At 38.9% G+C, this 17,414-nt stretch overlaps 1 protein-coding gene across 3 annotated transcripts in view; it reads right to left on the minus strand.

Annotated features, from left to right (window-relative positions):
* Nucleotides 1–4,290: 4,290 nt before the first annotated feature.
* The window catches only part of LOC140476349 (uncharacterized), a 51,932-nt gene continuing 38,808 nt past the window's right edge, over nt 4,291–17,414 (minus strand). For 2 of the 3 annotated variants that reach the window (XM_072568817.1, XM_072568816.1), the window contains 4 exons: nt 13,653–13,777; nt 11,444–11,519; nt 9,573–9,688; nt 4,291–5,171 (listed from right to left, as the gene is read on the minus strand). In XM_072568817.1, coding sequence (XP_072424918.1) covers nt 5,043–5,171; nt 9,573–9,688; nt 11,444–11,519; nt 13,653–13,777 — 446 coding nt within the window. In that variant the 3' untranslated portion in view covers nt 4,291–5,042. The remainder of the gene's footprint in view (nt 5,172–9,572; nt 9,689–11,443; nt 11,520–13,652; nt 13,778–17,414) is intronic. The other variant, XR_011960452.1, reaches the window with a different exon arrangement.

The raw sequence follows: 17,414 nt of genomic DNA on the forward strand, positions 1-17,414 counted from the left end.
ACAGCTGTGGAAAATTGCCCTCCCGGATTTACGGGGATTATTTTCTTTCTGTAAGAACATGCATGGTTCTATGAGTGCAATTGAGCAATATTAGATGCTATCAAGATCAGAATTGCCAGTCCATCCTGGCATCAACTTTCCTGGAAGATTATTCTCTCCTGCTATTGTGCATTACTGTTGACAAATCACGGTGTCCACTTGCATGCCAGGACTTTACAGCAGGTTGTTCAATTGGTAAGATTGTACACCACAACTAAAGTATGTATTGACATTAACAAAGCAATGAATACAGGAAATCTGAAATATGAAAAAGTCATGTTTGACGCAAAACATTAACTCATGTTTTTGTCTCCATTGAAGCTGTCAGACCTGCTGAGTTTCTCCTGTGTTTTCTCTCTTTATTACCAGTATCTACAATGTTTTGCTTTGATTTGCATAAAGTCCGAGTCTGGGAATTGTTGTTTGATGTCACATATGAAGATTGGCTCTTAAGGGACTACAATGAGTTGGGGCTGACAGTCAGTTAGGAAGATATAGGTTATCAACTAGGATATAGAAACTCCAGCTCTCATCAACATCAATTATCTCACTCTGGAAATCATTTGGAAATCATCTACCTTGGATCAACAATAGTGAACAATCTGTTCCTTGATGTTGAAATTATTCTGTTGAAAGTTGAGAAGGTGCATTTGTCAATAACAAAGGAACAGAAAATATAAAGTTCCACAAATACCAGACCCATGTCTCAGCATCAGTGGTAGAGCAAGTCAAGAAAAGTGAAATGCAGCATTTGACTATGCCTCATAACTTCTGGGCCATCAGTAAACCAGTATGTAAGGAACCCTTGTATTTTTTTTTGCCCTCTTGAGTCAATAATTACTCCACTGGATTATCAATGTTGAATAGAAGATGATGGTGCATTTGCAAAGGAACTTGTAGGTCACCCATTCTTCAATACAAGGATGTCTGAAAATGAGACTTCAAGTAGAACAGATAAAGTCAGTACATGAGAAGTCCTTGCTGATGACTTGTTTGGAACTAAGTAGTCAGAAAAGGTGGAAAATGACTGCTATTAAAGGAAACAACCAGATGACAGAAGCCGATGAAAGGAAAAAGCATCAGTTGACCTTAGGCCACTGTTATTCATGTGTGCCAGTTATGGAAAGTTAGTGCTGCTACAAATCTGGATCTGCAACTATAGCATACCATGTTCAATCTAGAAGTGACATAAGCCCTGGGCACAGACCAGTTTCTTGAAATGAATAGATGTCCACTACCAAAACTAGTTTCAAAGGGATTGTCAGAATATATATTGGAGTGCCAAGATTGTGCAGATATTCCTTAATGAAGCCAACATTTCAGAAAGGCTGCATTTTTAAAAAAATCATGGTATGTAAGTCCATTCAACCCTAATAGTTTTGACATTAACCATAGACCTAAAGATGCGCCTTAGTGTATAACTTGACATCCAATTTTGGGAGATAGTGACATCATGGGCCCTAATAATGCTGTACGGGGCCACTATGGTCAGGCCAGGTGGCTGGGACCTCGGTACAAGGCAGGGGAGTGGTGGGGTAGGGCCAGGAGCAGCATGATGCCCTGTGATTTCTACCACTGTGCATAGCATTAAATGGCAATGCCACTAGATGAAAAATCCAGCAGCATAGTGCTCTGGAGGCATGGGTTCAAATGCCACCATGGTAGATTTAGTAGATTTTAAATTCAATTAATCTAGAACATTAAACTTGTCTCACTATGGGATCTTGTGGCACAGTAGTAGAGTCTCTATCTCTGAGCCAGAAGACCAACTGGAACTTGAACTCTGGTCTTCTGGCTCAGAGATAGAGACTCTACTATTGTGCCACAAGATCCCATGGTGAGACAAGTCTAAGTTCCAGTTGCTCCAGGGGAATGTAATAATATCTGAGCAGGTTGATTTTTTTTTAAATACTAAAGCTAATCTCTAATAGTCATTCTGTAACTCTAATAGTTGTAAATGTCCATTTGGTTCACTCATGTCCTTTAGAGAAATCTGATATCCTTACCTGGTCTGTGTTATGAATAATTTAATCTATTTGATTCCAAACCCACAGCCCTCTAATATGGTCGACCCTTAACTGCTCTTTGAAATATCTAGGAAACCACTCTGTTCAAAGGCAAAGGTTATGGATCTTGCCAATGTTCCATTGAAGAATGAAGAAACAAACACCTTGATAAATGGATGTTTTAGACTATACTCACATTGAGTTGGCATAAGGTTTTCAGTTTAGAAATATATGTTTAGGATTATCCTTATCTTAAATTAAGTGTATGGAAACAAGCAGTTGCTATGGCCCATGCTGCTATAGACATGTGTGGGAGTTTTAAACCTACGGATACAGAGCAGCCTAACAATTGACAGTTATGGATCCTCCTGCATAAAAAATGAAGCATAGCTGGTTTCTAGTTGAAAGTTATAACATTTGCTAATTTGTCAAGTAACTGTGCTGTGGTGAGGCAATTTGGTATTGGTGCAAGAATGGAAGAAATAAGAATCTCCCTTGAAGAAAATGTCCAAGATCAAATGTGTGTAAGTACACAGGTCAACCACCAATATGAGTCTGAGAAATGTGCATCCAAAAAAGGGAATACTGTCATCAGAAACATAGTGTACATAAGCGCTTAAGTAAGTCAAGGAAAGATCTCAGGGCAACCACAACTTGGTGCTGTAACTTTATAAAGCAAAAATATCCTGTGTTCCAGCAAAAGACCAAGATTACTCAGAGATTACCAAAAGATCTTGATGCTAACATTACTGGGCTCCAAGGATTCATCATCAGACATCAGCAATATGGACACATTTATGAAGTGTTAGCTCATTTGATTATGCCCAGTAACTGAACATTCATCCTGTTCAAAATATGCAAAACATTTAATTCAATGGGTGGAGAAGATTCTGATTTGTTGGGAAGGGATGATTATAAAACCAGAAGGGCTACATCTGATTATTACAATGATGCCATAATCAAAGTGTCTTGATGTACTTAGTTAACCTTTTTTTGCTTCAGATTCCATAATGATGAATTTGATGTGTGATGATGCTGTCATTTTAACAAGGTTATTTTGTCCTTGATTTTTTGAAGAGCAGTCGTAAAGGCAGAGGTACTAAAGAGTCTAGGGGTTTAACAATGGAAGGGGAGTGGCCATTTCTCCCAGTTCAAGTTTTTTCTAGTTTTTTTAACTGTAGCAGTCACACTATGTGATAGTCCAGACAGTTGCAAGTTTCAGTAAAGGATTCCTCTGACTTTCTCTGAAATATCTCTCTGGATGATTTTCCTTCCTGCCTGTAAGAATCTGTGTTTGAATTTACCTTTTTTTGCCAAGGAGAGTGGTTTATGGGATGTAACTGTATTAGAACAGTTAATTAGTTAAGTTCCCGTACGGGTTGGTTAAGTTTACCTATAGTTAAGTTATTCTAAATTCCAGTTCCCTAAGTTCTTGTTTTAACTAGGTGTTTAAATAAATGGTGTTTTGCTTAAAGCCTTGTGGTTTGACCAGTTGCTTCACAGCTGGAACACCCACTTCACGTCTGCCTTTAAAATAAGGAAAGATTAGGGTCTATACTACCTTCTTGAAATATTTTTTGGGAGGGAGGGGAGTCTAGCCTGGTCCATAACACTGTTATGATTGTGGTTCAAACTGTCTTTGTAGGACTATACTCAAAAGAAATGTGAAAATAAAACAGGTTTTTCAACAAGTTAGAGCTGTATGGTATTGTAGATTTCTCAGATTTTTATTTTCTGCCTTATGAGTTGTTTCAATAGTATACTATTGACAGTGCCAAACATATATTGGGTGAACTTAGTTAGGAATCCTGCTTTTACTCTAATACCGTAATTTAGAAACCCCAATTACACTCAAATATTGCTTCTGGCGAGCCTCTAGCAGAGCAGTGAAACTCCAGAGGAAACTCATTCCCTTTAAATTATTAACTTACTGAGTACATTGGGTCGAGGTCTAGTGACCTATTGGCCAAACTCATGAGGAAATTACTGATTTTCCTTTGTTGTCTTCAAAGCTTTATTAGGGAGTCCTTTTTTGGTTGATTTGTTCTTAAACATAATTTGAGGATAATATTTATCTTTTATAGGATGCCATAACTTAAAGTTGCATTATACAGGGTTTTAAAAATTGGATCAATCTCTCTTTGGCCCCCTGATTTTTGTAGTATGTTTTGTTCAGTTTGAACTGATGCAAGTTTGGGTTCAATACTAAGAAGCAAGAACAGATGGGAATTCATCACTTATTTGACATACGTTTTATTAAAAAAAAGTTTTATCTCTACATTGCAGTAAATATCAGAATTCATATACAAACAATTTAATATATTACAACTATATGAAAGAATTTTCACAATGGTTAACCAGGAACTGGCTTTGCAGAAATCAGGAGAGACAATAGCACAGACCAAGAGATTCCTTGAGGCTTCTCCTAGTGAGCTGATGGATGTTTATATGTGCAAATAGGATTTCTGTTGCACTCCCATCGGAGTGTCAGAGAATTTGGGCTAGCAGCTTGCTTCAGGTAGAAACCAATTAAGAGAATCTTTACTCATAAAGATCATTTTTGCAAATTAATCTTTGTGGTCATAAGAATTTGAGTAGATAGTTTCCAAATTCAGAACTTGCACTGAGTAAAAAATCTTCATGTCTGCTGGGAGTCATTTACTGTTTTAAATAAGACAGTGAAATTGAGTTTAATCAACTTGTATAATTTTGGGCAAAGTTCTGTACACTTTTAGCACTTTCCAAACTAATGTCACAAAGATGCCAATGTTAGAAAACAAACTGATCAGGTTTTTCTTCGCACAGATGCATCCTGTTGGATTTGGAGTTTATTTGAATTGTGTTCATCATTTCACTTCAGCTTCTTGAAAAAATCACAGATGTTCCTATGTAAACTCTATTCAGTATTCATGCTTATTTAATCACAAAATACTTCGCTTGTATAAAGTTTTCCCTAGTTTTCCCTAGTTTTAAAGATGTAGAACAGTAACTGATCATTTACCAATAACTCAAAATAGTTAAAATTCCTGGTGATTCAGGAGAAGCTGTAATGACCTTTGTCTGATTAATCCAGATCTTGTGGAGGAGGGATGGATTTCTGTGGACTACATTGACTAATTTCCCATTCTGTAATGAGGTAAAAAATCACAAACATCAACCACAAATAAAGCAAGTGATATTATTTTGTCACTTACTTGACTTTTTCAGAATTATCATTTAAAATAGCTAGCACATTTCAATGATATACATTTGAATAAAGGCAAAATACTGTGAATAGGGGAATTTGAAACAAATGCAATTTTGGAGGAACTCAGCAGATCTAGCAGCATCTGCGGAGCTTTGGGTTCAGTGTGACTTGTTCAAAACAGAACTTCTTCAAAGCGTCTGAAGAAATCATATTGGACTTGAAATGTTAACTATGTTGCCAGACCTGTTGAGTTTCTCCAGCATTGTGTTTGTTTCAATGATATACATGTCCAATTCAGCAAACATATTAATCAGGCTTATCAGAATAACAGAAATATACAATATGAACTAAACAAGAATAGTAAATGAATTGATTGATTGATGAGTGGGAACTCAGTTGGACTCATTGTCAGAGACATAAATGTAAGAAACAAGCTACTGTTGTAACCTTTCAGACTCTACAGGAAAATGATTAATTCAAAGAATTGGGTTGTTCATGAGCTAAGTACTGAGAGTGATCAATTAATGGAAGCAAAATTTGAACCATTTTATGAAAATAACTAATTCAAAAATAATAAACAAGAAGCTTTTCAAGGCCTTGAAAGAGATGTGTAATTTTTTTCATGAAACTGTTCAGATTAATTTCGAATTCTTTACCTTCTGGCTAACAGCAATAACTTAGAAACATTTTGATTTCAAAAGTTATTTTTTAAGAAAAAAAGTTCATGGAATGTGCATGATGCTGGCTGGGTCAGAACTTATTACTCATCCTCAATGCCTTGGTCTCTGTGGCTCACTAGGGCCATTTCAGAGTCAACTAGGTCAACCATGTCTAGGCCACGAAAGGACAGAAATGAACCACATGGGTTACATGGTCAACATTACACTACCTTTTGATTCCAAATTTTCTATTGAATTTAGAACCATGGTGAGATGTGAATGTTTGCCACCCCGAGGATTAACCTGGATCTCTGGATTACTAGTCCAGTAACATTACCACTAATCCATTACATAATCCAATGATGTAAATCACCGCTAGTTTGAAACATTGTGATAGTTGAACTGATTTTTAAAATGAATTGCAACATGAAACTTATAAAGCAGTGATTGAAATACAGTAAGTAGTTCATTGGATGTAATGCATTTTGAAGTAAACCATAGATGCAATAAGGGCATACAGCAGTGATTGCAACAAAGTCAGCCAGGTGGACCTCATAGAATATGAGTTCCCTGACTGGGGCTGTTAATCTGGTCCCATCATGGAAACCTGACTGACATATAAAACAGGAGTGGTCAGACATCCTGTCATTCTGAGAGCTGGCTGTAAGGTAGCTGGATCAGTTTCAAGGACTTTCTACTTAGCGACATAAAGTCATTGAAATGTACAGCATGGAAACAGACCCTTCAGTCAACTTGTCCATACCGACCAGACATCCCAACCCAATCTAGTCCCACCTGCCAGCACCCAGCACATGTCCCTCCAAACTCTTCCTATTCATATACCCATCCAGACGCCTTTTAAATGTTGCAATTGTACTAGCCTCCACCACTTCCTCTGGAAGCCCATTTCACTCACACACCTCTCTGCGTGTAAAAGTTGCTCCTTACGTCTCTTTTATGTCTTTTCCTCTCTCACCCTAAACCTATGCCCTCTAGTTCTGGACTCCCTGACCCCAGGGAAAAGACCTTGTCTATTTACCCTATACATGCCCCTCATGATTTTACAAACCTCTATAAGGTCACCCCTCAGCCTCCAACGCTTTGGGAAAACAGCCCTAGCCTATTCAAACTCTCCCCATAGCTCAAATCCTCCAACCCTGGCAACACACCTGTAAATCTTTTCTGAATCCTTTCAAGTTTCACAACATCCTTCTGATAGGAAGGAGTCCAGAACCGCATGCAATATTCCAAAAATGCTGTAATAAATGTCCTATACAGCCGTAACATGACCTTCCAACTCCTGTACCCAAAACTCTGACCAATAAAGGAAAGCAAACCAAACGCCTTTTTCACTATCCTATCTACCTACAGCTCTACTTTCAAGGAGCTATGAACCTGCACTCCAAGGTCCCTTTGTTCAGCAACATTCTCTAGGACCTTACCATTAAGTGTATAAGTCCTGCTAAGATTTGCTTTCTCAAACTGCAGCACCTCGCATTTATCTAAATTAAACTCCATCTGCCACTCCTCAGCCCACTGGCCCATCTAATCAAGATCCCATTGTAATCGGAGGTAACCTTCTTTGCTGTTCACTACACCTCCAATTTTGGTGTCATCTGCAAACTTACTAACTATACCTCTTATGCTCACATCGAAATAATTCACATAAATGGATGAAAAGTAGTGGACCCAGCACAGATCCTTGTGCACTTCACTGGTTACATGCCTCCAGTCTGAAAAACAACTCTCCACCACCACCCTCTGTCTTCTACCTTTGAGCCATTCTGTATCCAGATGGCTAGTTCTCCCTGTATTCCAAGAGATCTAACCTTGCTAATTAGTCTCCCATGAGGAACCTTGTCGAATGCCTTACTGAAGTCCATGTCGATCATGTCTACTGCTCTGCCCTCATCAATGCTCTTTGTTACTTCTTCAAAAAACTCAATCAAGTTTGTGAGACATGATTTCCCACAAACAAAGCCATGTTGACTCTGCCTAATCAGTCCTTGCCTTTCCAAATATGTGTTCATCCTGTCCCTCAGGATTCCCTCCAACAACTTGCCCACCACTGATGTCAGGCTCACTGTTCTATATTTCCCTGGCTTGTCCTTACCACCTTTCTTAAATAGTGGCACCACATTAGCCAACCTCCAGTCTTGCAGTACTTCACCTGTGACTATTGACGATACAAATATCTCAGCAAGAGGCCCAGCAATCACTTCCCTAGCTTCCCACAGAAATCTAGGGTACACCTGATCAGGTCCTGGGGATTTATCCACTTTTATGCATTTCAAGACATCCAGCACTTCCTTTTCTCTAATATGGGCATTTTTCAAGATGTCACCATCTATTTCCCTCCATTCTATATCTTCCATGTTCTTTTCCACAGTAAGTGCTGATGCAAAATACTCGCTTAGTATCTTCTCCATCTTCTGCGGCTCCACACAAAAGCTGCCTTGCTGATCTTTGAGGAGCCCTATTCTCTCCCTAGTTACCCTTTTGTCCTTAATGTATTTGCAAAAGCCCTTTGGATTCTCCTTAATGCTATTTGCCAAATCTATCTCATGTCCCCTTTTTGTCCTCCTGATTTCCCTCTTAAGTATACTCCTACTGCCTTTATACTCCTCTAAGGATTCATTCAATCTATCCTGTATATACCTGACACATGCTTCCTTCTTTTTCTTAACCAAACCCTCAATTTCTTTAGTCATCCAGCATTCTCTATACCTACCAGCCTTTTCTTTCACCCTGACAGGAATATACTGTCTCTGGTCTTATTTCATTTCTGAAAACTTCCAGGGGTGACATGGTGATGGGTTACATGCCTCTGTGGAGTTACTTCACAGGCAAATTCTTTCTTATTGTCTTTAACTGTATAGTAGTGACCCCCCCCCCCCCCAATACCCCCAAGGGATACATTCCAAGACCTACTGCAGATAGGAGCAAACCCATTCATTGAAATGGGAAATTTACCTCTCCAGCAGCCCTCAGTCCCTGGTTCTGGAATGTTCCACATAATATGTTCGGACCGTGGGTAACTGAAACCATGGAAACTGATTCCGTGGATATGGCAATCACTCTGTATTTTGAGGATGGGACTTGTTTTGAAAAAAGCTGTTGTCTCATTGTTGCATTCTTTTGTTTTCTTAGCACCACACAGCACACTCAGCTCTGTTCACTCTACTCTGAAACTGGCTGTTACAAAGTGAATGACAACAGCTCAAGATGATTTTCCTATTGCTCCATTTTTCATGTTTTTGAGATGTTTTAATGACACCACATTTTCTACTTGGAAGATTAAGAAACTGTGTGAAGTTTGAATCCACATGCTAGATCTGTGATGCTTTCATCTGTAATTAATTTCTAATTTTTGTGTAATTAATAACCATGTAATGAATGACAGTCTTATTTCTGACTTTATAACAGATAATTGGCATTGTCATTAGTTTTGTTGTATGTAATGTATCATCTGGAAAAATCATTTTGATATATTTATAATAGATCATCTTAATGGAAAAATGTTTAAAAACATCTTGATTTTGATTAACTTTCATTTAAAAATGAATAATTTACAAAGATGTGAAAATTGTTATTGTGTTGATCGTGTCAGCAAAAGGTTAATAAAAATGTGTTATATATAATTGTGTACGCAACATCAAATGCACTGAAACCCATATTTACCGCCACATCCCAGACTAAAATCTTCTTTCTGTCACCACCACTGACGAGTCTATTTCCATCCAGGTGTAGGCATCTCACTACCCCAATGTGTTCTGACATGGTAAACAGACATTTTCCTGTGGGAAATCATTGATGTTTCATAAAGTACTTCACTCATCACAACACTAATGTAATATGCTATTTATTTTTAATACCAAAAAAAATTATTTTCAGCAGTTTTCTGTGGGAAATCATTGATGTTTTATAAAGTACTTCACTCATCACAACGATAATGTAATATGCTATTTATTTTGAATACCAAAAAACTATTTTTGAGCAGTTATGTGTCCATACATAAGTGTGGTATACATTTGAACGTGGCCCAACAAATTATTTTCTTGTAGTTGAGGAGCAGGGGTAAATGATGACTACGTTTTTTTTGCTGCTGTGATCTCGATGTGTTGAATAGTTTCCTTACTGTGCACTTGGTGAGATTATTTCATTTTTTTTTGTTTTTCCCATCATATATCTTAGTCTCTACCATACAAACCCCTTCATGTTGAAGACAGGGATGGGCCTCAGGTGAGTACACATGCAAAACAGAATTGCTTCTACCTCTAAACTCCAGGCTTTGATTTTATGGGAGGTCTTTGCTCTGCACTCTACTTTTGCCCTGATTGGTATCAGAATTTAACAAAAACTTGGATGATGTCTTCTCTGGTTTTGCAGAGAATTGTTTGAGACTAGTTGGTGGGAAGCTGTAATGCCATGTTTTCTACATAGTGAAGTTTTAGGGAACATATCATATTCACTAGCTATCTTACTGTAAATTCCTGGCACTACAATATTCCCTGTGTGGCAGTCAATTATGAAGTTATTTGCTTTAAGTTTATGTGCAAAAATCTAGATGGCTCTGAGAAAACCCAAACACTAATTGTTGAAAATACAAAAATGAGAGCTGAAATTCATCATGCATAAATGCTAGCATGAGTCTGCTGCTAATCTTTGGAACCAACTGCCCAATTTTGCAGGATTGGGGAAGTCATAATACTATTAATGGTGCATCTTCAGCACCTACCTAGGTTTCTATAGAAAAAGTGAGATAGTTCTCTCACCAATTCCCTTTATAAATGGTATATTTTTCAAACTTCTTGGTGGGTTTATGCTTGATTCTTAGGTGTGTTTTCCATTTAATTTCTCTCACCTAGCCTATAAGTACCCAAATGTTCCATAAGTCTCTAGATAAAAGGCTCCAGCCAGCACCCTTAGGGGGCAGAGCCTCTGTCACTTATCACAAGGCCTCTATGAAAGTAGCAGAGAAGTTTGGGGCCCTATCTGTCTAAAACCTGACCCAATGTAGATTTCCCATCCGAGTTCTCATATCAGGATACAGAAGGGACCATGGATTTTCAGCCACATACAGTTTGGTACAGTTCTTCCATTATACCCCAGCATTTCCACATAGTCTCCATGCAATAGAGAATTTAATCATATGATTAAATTTTAATACTGATTTTTAACACAAACTATCATTAATTTTAAATATCATTCTTAATATGATTACAGGATAGAAAGATTTAAAGTTAGAGGGGAAGGGATGGCATATGGAACTGACACATCAACATAAATCTTTGAACTAAATGCCTGCTTATGGTAGGGTCTGTATAGTTCTGACTGGCTTGGTAAAGGCTGGACATAGTGGGAAGAAGAAATCCATTGATGATCTAGTCCATTTCAACCAAGCGTAGCTTTTAAATGTGTTTAAAGAGTAGCATGTTTAGAAGCTTACACAAAAAGATCAACGGGCTGTATCATCACTGGATTTATTTGTAGCGCGAAGAAAAAAGTGAGCTTACAAAATAAATTCATAAAACGTTCTCTATTTTTCACACCTGCAAAGTTCCAGACTCGAATGGTGCTATCTGATGAACCAGAGCAGATTATCTTCTCATTAAACATCAAACAGTACTGTAGAAAATACATTAAAGAATTGAATTAGAAAGGGTAAGATTAATTAGATGTAAAATGTGAATGATGTTATCTTTAAATTATTTAAAATAAATAGAGACAGGAACATTGTTAGTGCAGAGATATTACAGGAAGGAAGAATATTTCAAGAAGAAACTTGGGTTAGGACTGAGAATGGGGAATAAACAAGCTTTTAAAGGAGATGCAAGAGGGATGGAAAAGGGTATGGTGCTTAAAGGAGAAGAGGCCAGATCAGTAAGGGGAGGAAGTAAAATTTGGTGATAAAGTCCTTACTGCCACCATATTGGTTTGGGCAAGGCAGATAGTGAAAAGAAGAGAAGCTTTTATAAATGGTATAGTGTTGCCATCTGAGAATCAAGGTTTGGCTGATACCATATCAAGATAAAGATTGGTTGATGAGGGATTTATTCACCAGTGAACAAAATCCTTGTTAGATAAGTGGACAGGATGATGACTGATGGTCAGCTGGTATGATTTCTAAGCCAGCATTTATTGCCATACATAATTGCATGGGAGAAGATAGTAGTGAGCTGCCTTCTTGAATCACTGCAATCTTTGGGGCATAGCAACACCCACAAGCTGTTTGGAGGAAGCTCCAGGATTTTGATGCAGCAGCAGAATATCATTTCAAATCAGGATAGTATGTCATTTGGAGGGGTACTTGAAGATAGTGGTGTTCCCATGCATCTGCCACCCTCACCTTTTGTTAGTACTGGACGTTGTAAAATTGTAAGGTGCTGTCATTGGTGTCTCAATGAGTTACGATCACATATGTTATAGATGGTAAATACGCTGTTACTGAGCATTGGTAGTTGCAGGAGTGAATGGTGAAGATTGTGTGGGGAATGGGCTGCTTTGGTCCTGGATAGTGTCATTGTCAAAAGTTACACTCATCCAGGTAAGTGGATAACTTACCAACACACCCCTGACCTTGCCACAGAATTCCTAGCCTTTGACATGCTTTTCTAGCCACAATATCTAAATAGCTAGGTCAGTTTTTGGTTGGTAACTTCGAGATGTTGATTGTGGGGAATTTAGCATTGGCAATTCCATTGAATGTCAAAGGTTACAATGAGATTCTCTCTCATTGGAGACAGACATTGCCAGACACTTCTATGGTATGCATATTGCTTGCAATTTATCAGTCCAGGCCTGATGTTGTTCAAGTTTTAATGTATTTGGCCACTGACTCTTCAAATATTGAAGAAATCTCAAATAGTGCAAAATATTGCAAAACAATCATTAGTGAACATCTTCACTTCTAACCTTATGATAGAGGTAAGGTCATTGATGAAGCAGCTGAAGATAGGTGGGCCTAGGTTACTATTCTGAGAAACACCTGCAGAGACGTCCAGGAGCAGAAAAGACTGACTTCCAGCCACAACCGCATTCTTTTATGCCAGGTATGACTCCAATTGGTGGACAATTTTTCTCCCAGTTCCCATTAAATGTAGGTTTGGTAGGGTTCCTTGATGCCAGACTCAGTCATATGTCAAGAGCAGTCATTTCCATCTCAATCTAGAATTCAGTTCTTTTATCCATGTTTGAACCAATGTTGTAATGAGGTCAGGAAATAAATGACCCTGACGGAACTAGGACCATGATGGAACTAGAGCTGAACATCTGTTACCAGACTATTAATAAGTAAGCGCTGGTTGATAGCACTGTTGATTACTTGTTCCCCATTGTGGAATCATCATTCAAGTGTCATTTCTTAATCTAAAAATCATGATTTGGAGATGCTGGGGTGTACAAAGTTAAAAATCACACAATACCAGGTTGCAATCCAACAGGTTTAATGGAAGCACTAGCTTTCGGCACCTGATGAAGGAGCAGCGCTCCGAAAGCTAGTGCTTCTAAATAAACCTGTTGGGCTATAACCTGGTGTTGTGTGATTTTTAATCTAACAGTGTTATACATTTTTCAAGACCAGCAGTGATGCACAGCAGTATGCCTAAATCAAATTTCATACAATTGTTAGTACATCAACTTGGATGCTGCAGTAATAATTTGTTTCTTGTTTACATTTTCTTTCATTGTGTCTTTATAACTGGAAAATATTTTCTTTTCATGTTAACTTTCTTTCTCTGTCACCATGTGCAAACTACTTACCACATCCCCTGTGTGTCCTTGACACTTGCACAGCAGTTTTCCACTTTCTGTTGACCAGATAAGCACTAAGCAATCCCCTCCTCCACTCACCAAATATCGACAGTCAAACTGACAGCAGTTCACCACTGTAAAGAGGAAAATGCAGACAAAACCATAGACAGATAAATTCTCGGTAAAAATAAAATTACACATGACATATCTTTGAATTTTAAAAGATTCAATATGTAGGAGACCATAAGATATAGGAGCAGAAGTAGGACATTTGGCCCATCAAGTCTGCTTGAGATTGTAGCCGATCTGATAATCCTTAACTCCACCTTCCTGCCTTATTCCATAACCCTCCATTGCCTTACTGATTAAAAGTCTATCTCAGCTTTGATATACTTAATAACACAACTTCTAAGATAAAGAATTCCACAGATTCACTATTCTCTGAAAGAGGAAGAGTTACAAAGAATTATTCCTCACCTACATCTTAAATGGGCGACCCATTACTCTGAGGTTATGCCCTCTGATTCTAGTTCTTTCAGTTCAAAAGAGGAAATAACCTACCTTGTCAGCCCATTAATAATCCTGCATTATTCAATAAGCCCTCCTCTCATTTTTCTAAGCTCCAGTGAATACAAGCCCAACTTACTCACCCTCTCCTGATAAGAAAATCCCTCCATACTTGTACCAACCTGGCTGTTCTTCTATAGATTGTCTTCCAGGCCAGTAAAGCTTTCCTTCGATAAGGGGACCAAAACTATTCACAGCATTCTAGATGTGATCTGTTTAATGCGTGGCTAGTTTTAGCAAGATCCATTTTTATAATCTGAAATAAAGTCCATGTATCTTTCCCTATTATCTTCTGAAGCTGGAAGCTAACTTTTTGTAATTCATTTGTGACTCAAGCTCCGACTTTGGAACAAAAAACATAAATAAGATAATCGGTAGACCAAACTATACAAACAATTTGCACTCACAGTACAGAATCTTGTGAAAACAACAGTGTCAAATGCTGAGCCAGCAAGACCCCCTTGGCCGTTTAAACTCCCCCATTGGGAACATGATCTTTGCCAGTTGTAAAGAGAAATAGAGATAAAAAGGAAATCAAATTAAAAATGTAAATACAACCAAAAATCAAGACTGCAAATTAACATCAATGCCCTCAGAGGAGAACTGCCTTCCTGGGAAAGGGCAGCTGAACTAATATGCAGGGGATACACTTTCTATTAGAAAGATAAAGCTGATTATAATCCTCATACAGTTTTTGTTTTGCCACCTGGGTGCACTGTGAGATCCCTCCAGTTGTACAAATAAAAGGTTTATGGCACTATACGTGTGCCTTTAGCTCAGCCACATCAGTTATCAGCATTCATGCTCTAACCCTTGAGTCATGTAAAAATGTTAAGGAAATTATCGGTTTTGACCTTGGCCTCATGGCCAACCCAAAAAAAGAAAGCATAATTCTTCTTTGGGACTTTAATACCAGGATTGGCTGTGACTCCAATGTCTGGTGAGGAATCCTGGACAGGAACAGCACAGGAAAGGTCAATACAAATGGTGCCCTCCTGCTGCCAAAGTGTGCTCAGCCCAGCCTCATTACAGCAACATTCACTTTCAAGGGGACCAATACAAATCCCAACAGGATTTGTATTGGAGACATACTAGATCAAAACATTGGCACCTAAATAAATTGACAAGTTAAGTGAGCGAACAGGGGGATCCAAGATGGCGGCGACCCAGCAAGTCTGAGTCTATAGTGCTCCTCCCAAGACTTGGGCAAAGTGGGTCATCCACCCCCACCACACTCACCAAAAAATTTAAAATAGCTGTTTAATTTAATTAGTTGTTTAGTATTGAATTTAAACAATTTAATCTTCAGTAAAAATGACTAAAGGGAAGGGAGCCCGCAGCTCTCAGCAAGCAGGAACCCCTCCCCCACCCTCTCCAGCTGCAGCAGAGAGCGTTCACAGCCGCCCCGGGGGACTTACCTACGGTGTTGAGCCTCGTGGAAATCATCTCCAAACTGGATGTGAAGATCAACGCTTTTATTGAAGAATCCCAAAGTCGATGGGACTCACTCTTGGCCACGCTGCAAAAGCATGACCGAGACATTAAGGAAATCGAGCGCCGAGTCGGAGGGGTGGAGCTAAAGGCCGCGACCTCCGAAACGACAGCGTAATCGGCCGTGGATCGGGTCCGGACTCTCGAACAGTGAGTCCAGACCTTAGAGAACCACATTGACAACCTCGATTCTCGAGGTCGTCGAAAAAATATTTGTTTGCTGGGCCTTCCCGAACGGGAAGAGGAAGGCCAGCTTATAGCATTCCTTGAGCAGTGGCTTCCACAGCTTTTAAATCTGGAGGCAGGATCAGGCCAGGTAAGGGTGGAATGGGCCTACCGGGTTGCAATACGCGGGCCCAGCTCGAATCAGTGCCCCCACCCCAGTCCTGTTCCGGCTGCAGAGCTATAAGGAGAGGCAGATACCCCTAGAAGCCTCTAGAAATCTTGGAAAAGATCCCCAAGCCATGATCTATAAAGGATCCAAGATCATGTTATTCCAAGACTTTTCCCCAGCTCTGGTCCTAAAGAGGAAGGCATTCAATGAGGCGAAGAAGTGTTTAAGGGATTTAAATATTCAGTACTCCTTGCACTACCCAGCGACACTATGCTTTAACCATGAAGGATCCATGTATAACTTTGGATCGCCGGAAAAGGCCAAGGAATTTTTGGACTCTTTTAGATAAATTGTAAGAGATAATTGATATTTGGTTTGCCTTCCCCCCATTCCGGTTTATACTCCCCCTTTTTTTAACCTTACTGTTTAATATTATCTTGGGGGGTGGGGAGAGGGATTTATTTATTTGTTCTCTACTTAACGATTTTCTCCCCCCCTTGGTTTTTTTTAAATTATTCTATATTTATATAGGCTGGGGGGGGGGTCTAGTTAATGTTGGTGGGGGGAGGTGGTTACCTTATTTTATTTTACCTGTCTCTAGGAGCGGGGTTGTTTTCCCTTGTTATTTTGTATTATTCTATTTAATTATTACTTGTTGAGGTTGTAATTTTATAGTTATATATGTTTATACATGGTATTAACATTACCAAATATATCCAGGTGTTGGTGTGTGGGTGGGGGGACAGGGGTAGGGTGCTCACTGTTAACTCTAGCTCTGTAGTATATTTGAATTTTCCTCATCAATTGAGGAGCGCCTGGGTGGGAGACTGGTTGGGAGAGGATACGATGGACCTTTGGAAAGGAAGTGATACCCCCAGGAACAAGGCGGAAAATCTCCATTTAAATACGTTTTATATTTTTTTTATTTAGAAATAGTTTTTTATTATACTGTTGTGAGTGTATTAGAGAGCCTTTATTTTTGTAAATTTTATATGCTCTCCGCTCGGGATATTCTGAATAGGGTTTCCCCTCCCGAGGGGTCTCGGATTTGCCCGGACGATTATGGTTGATCAGTCGGTTAAGTGGTGCACCTGGAATGTCAAGGGGAATAATTCGCCAGTCAAAAGGAAGAAAATATTATCAAATCTCAAGAAAGAAAGGGTTGATATAGCTCTCCTACAAGAGACACACTTGTTGGATAAAGAACACTTGAAATTACAACAGGGTGGATTTGATCAGGCCTTTTTTTCTTCTTTTAGCTCAAAAAGCAGGGGAGTTGTTATTCTTATTCGGAAGAAATTCCCTTTCAAAATCCTAAATCAGATAAAAGACGAATCTGGACGATATATTATGATTAAAGCCCATATAAATGGAGAGGA

Source organism: Chiloscyllium punctatum, chromosome 4, assembly GCF_047496795.1.
Source record: "Chiloscyllium punctatum isolate Juve2018m chromosome 4, sChiPun1.3, whole genome shotgun sequence".
In the NCBI taxonomy this organism is placed as follows: Eukaryota; Metazoa; Chordata; class Chondrichthyes; order Orectolobiformes; family Hemiscylliidae; genus Chiloscyllium; species Chiloscyllium punctatum.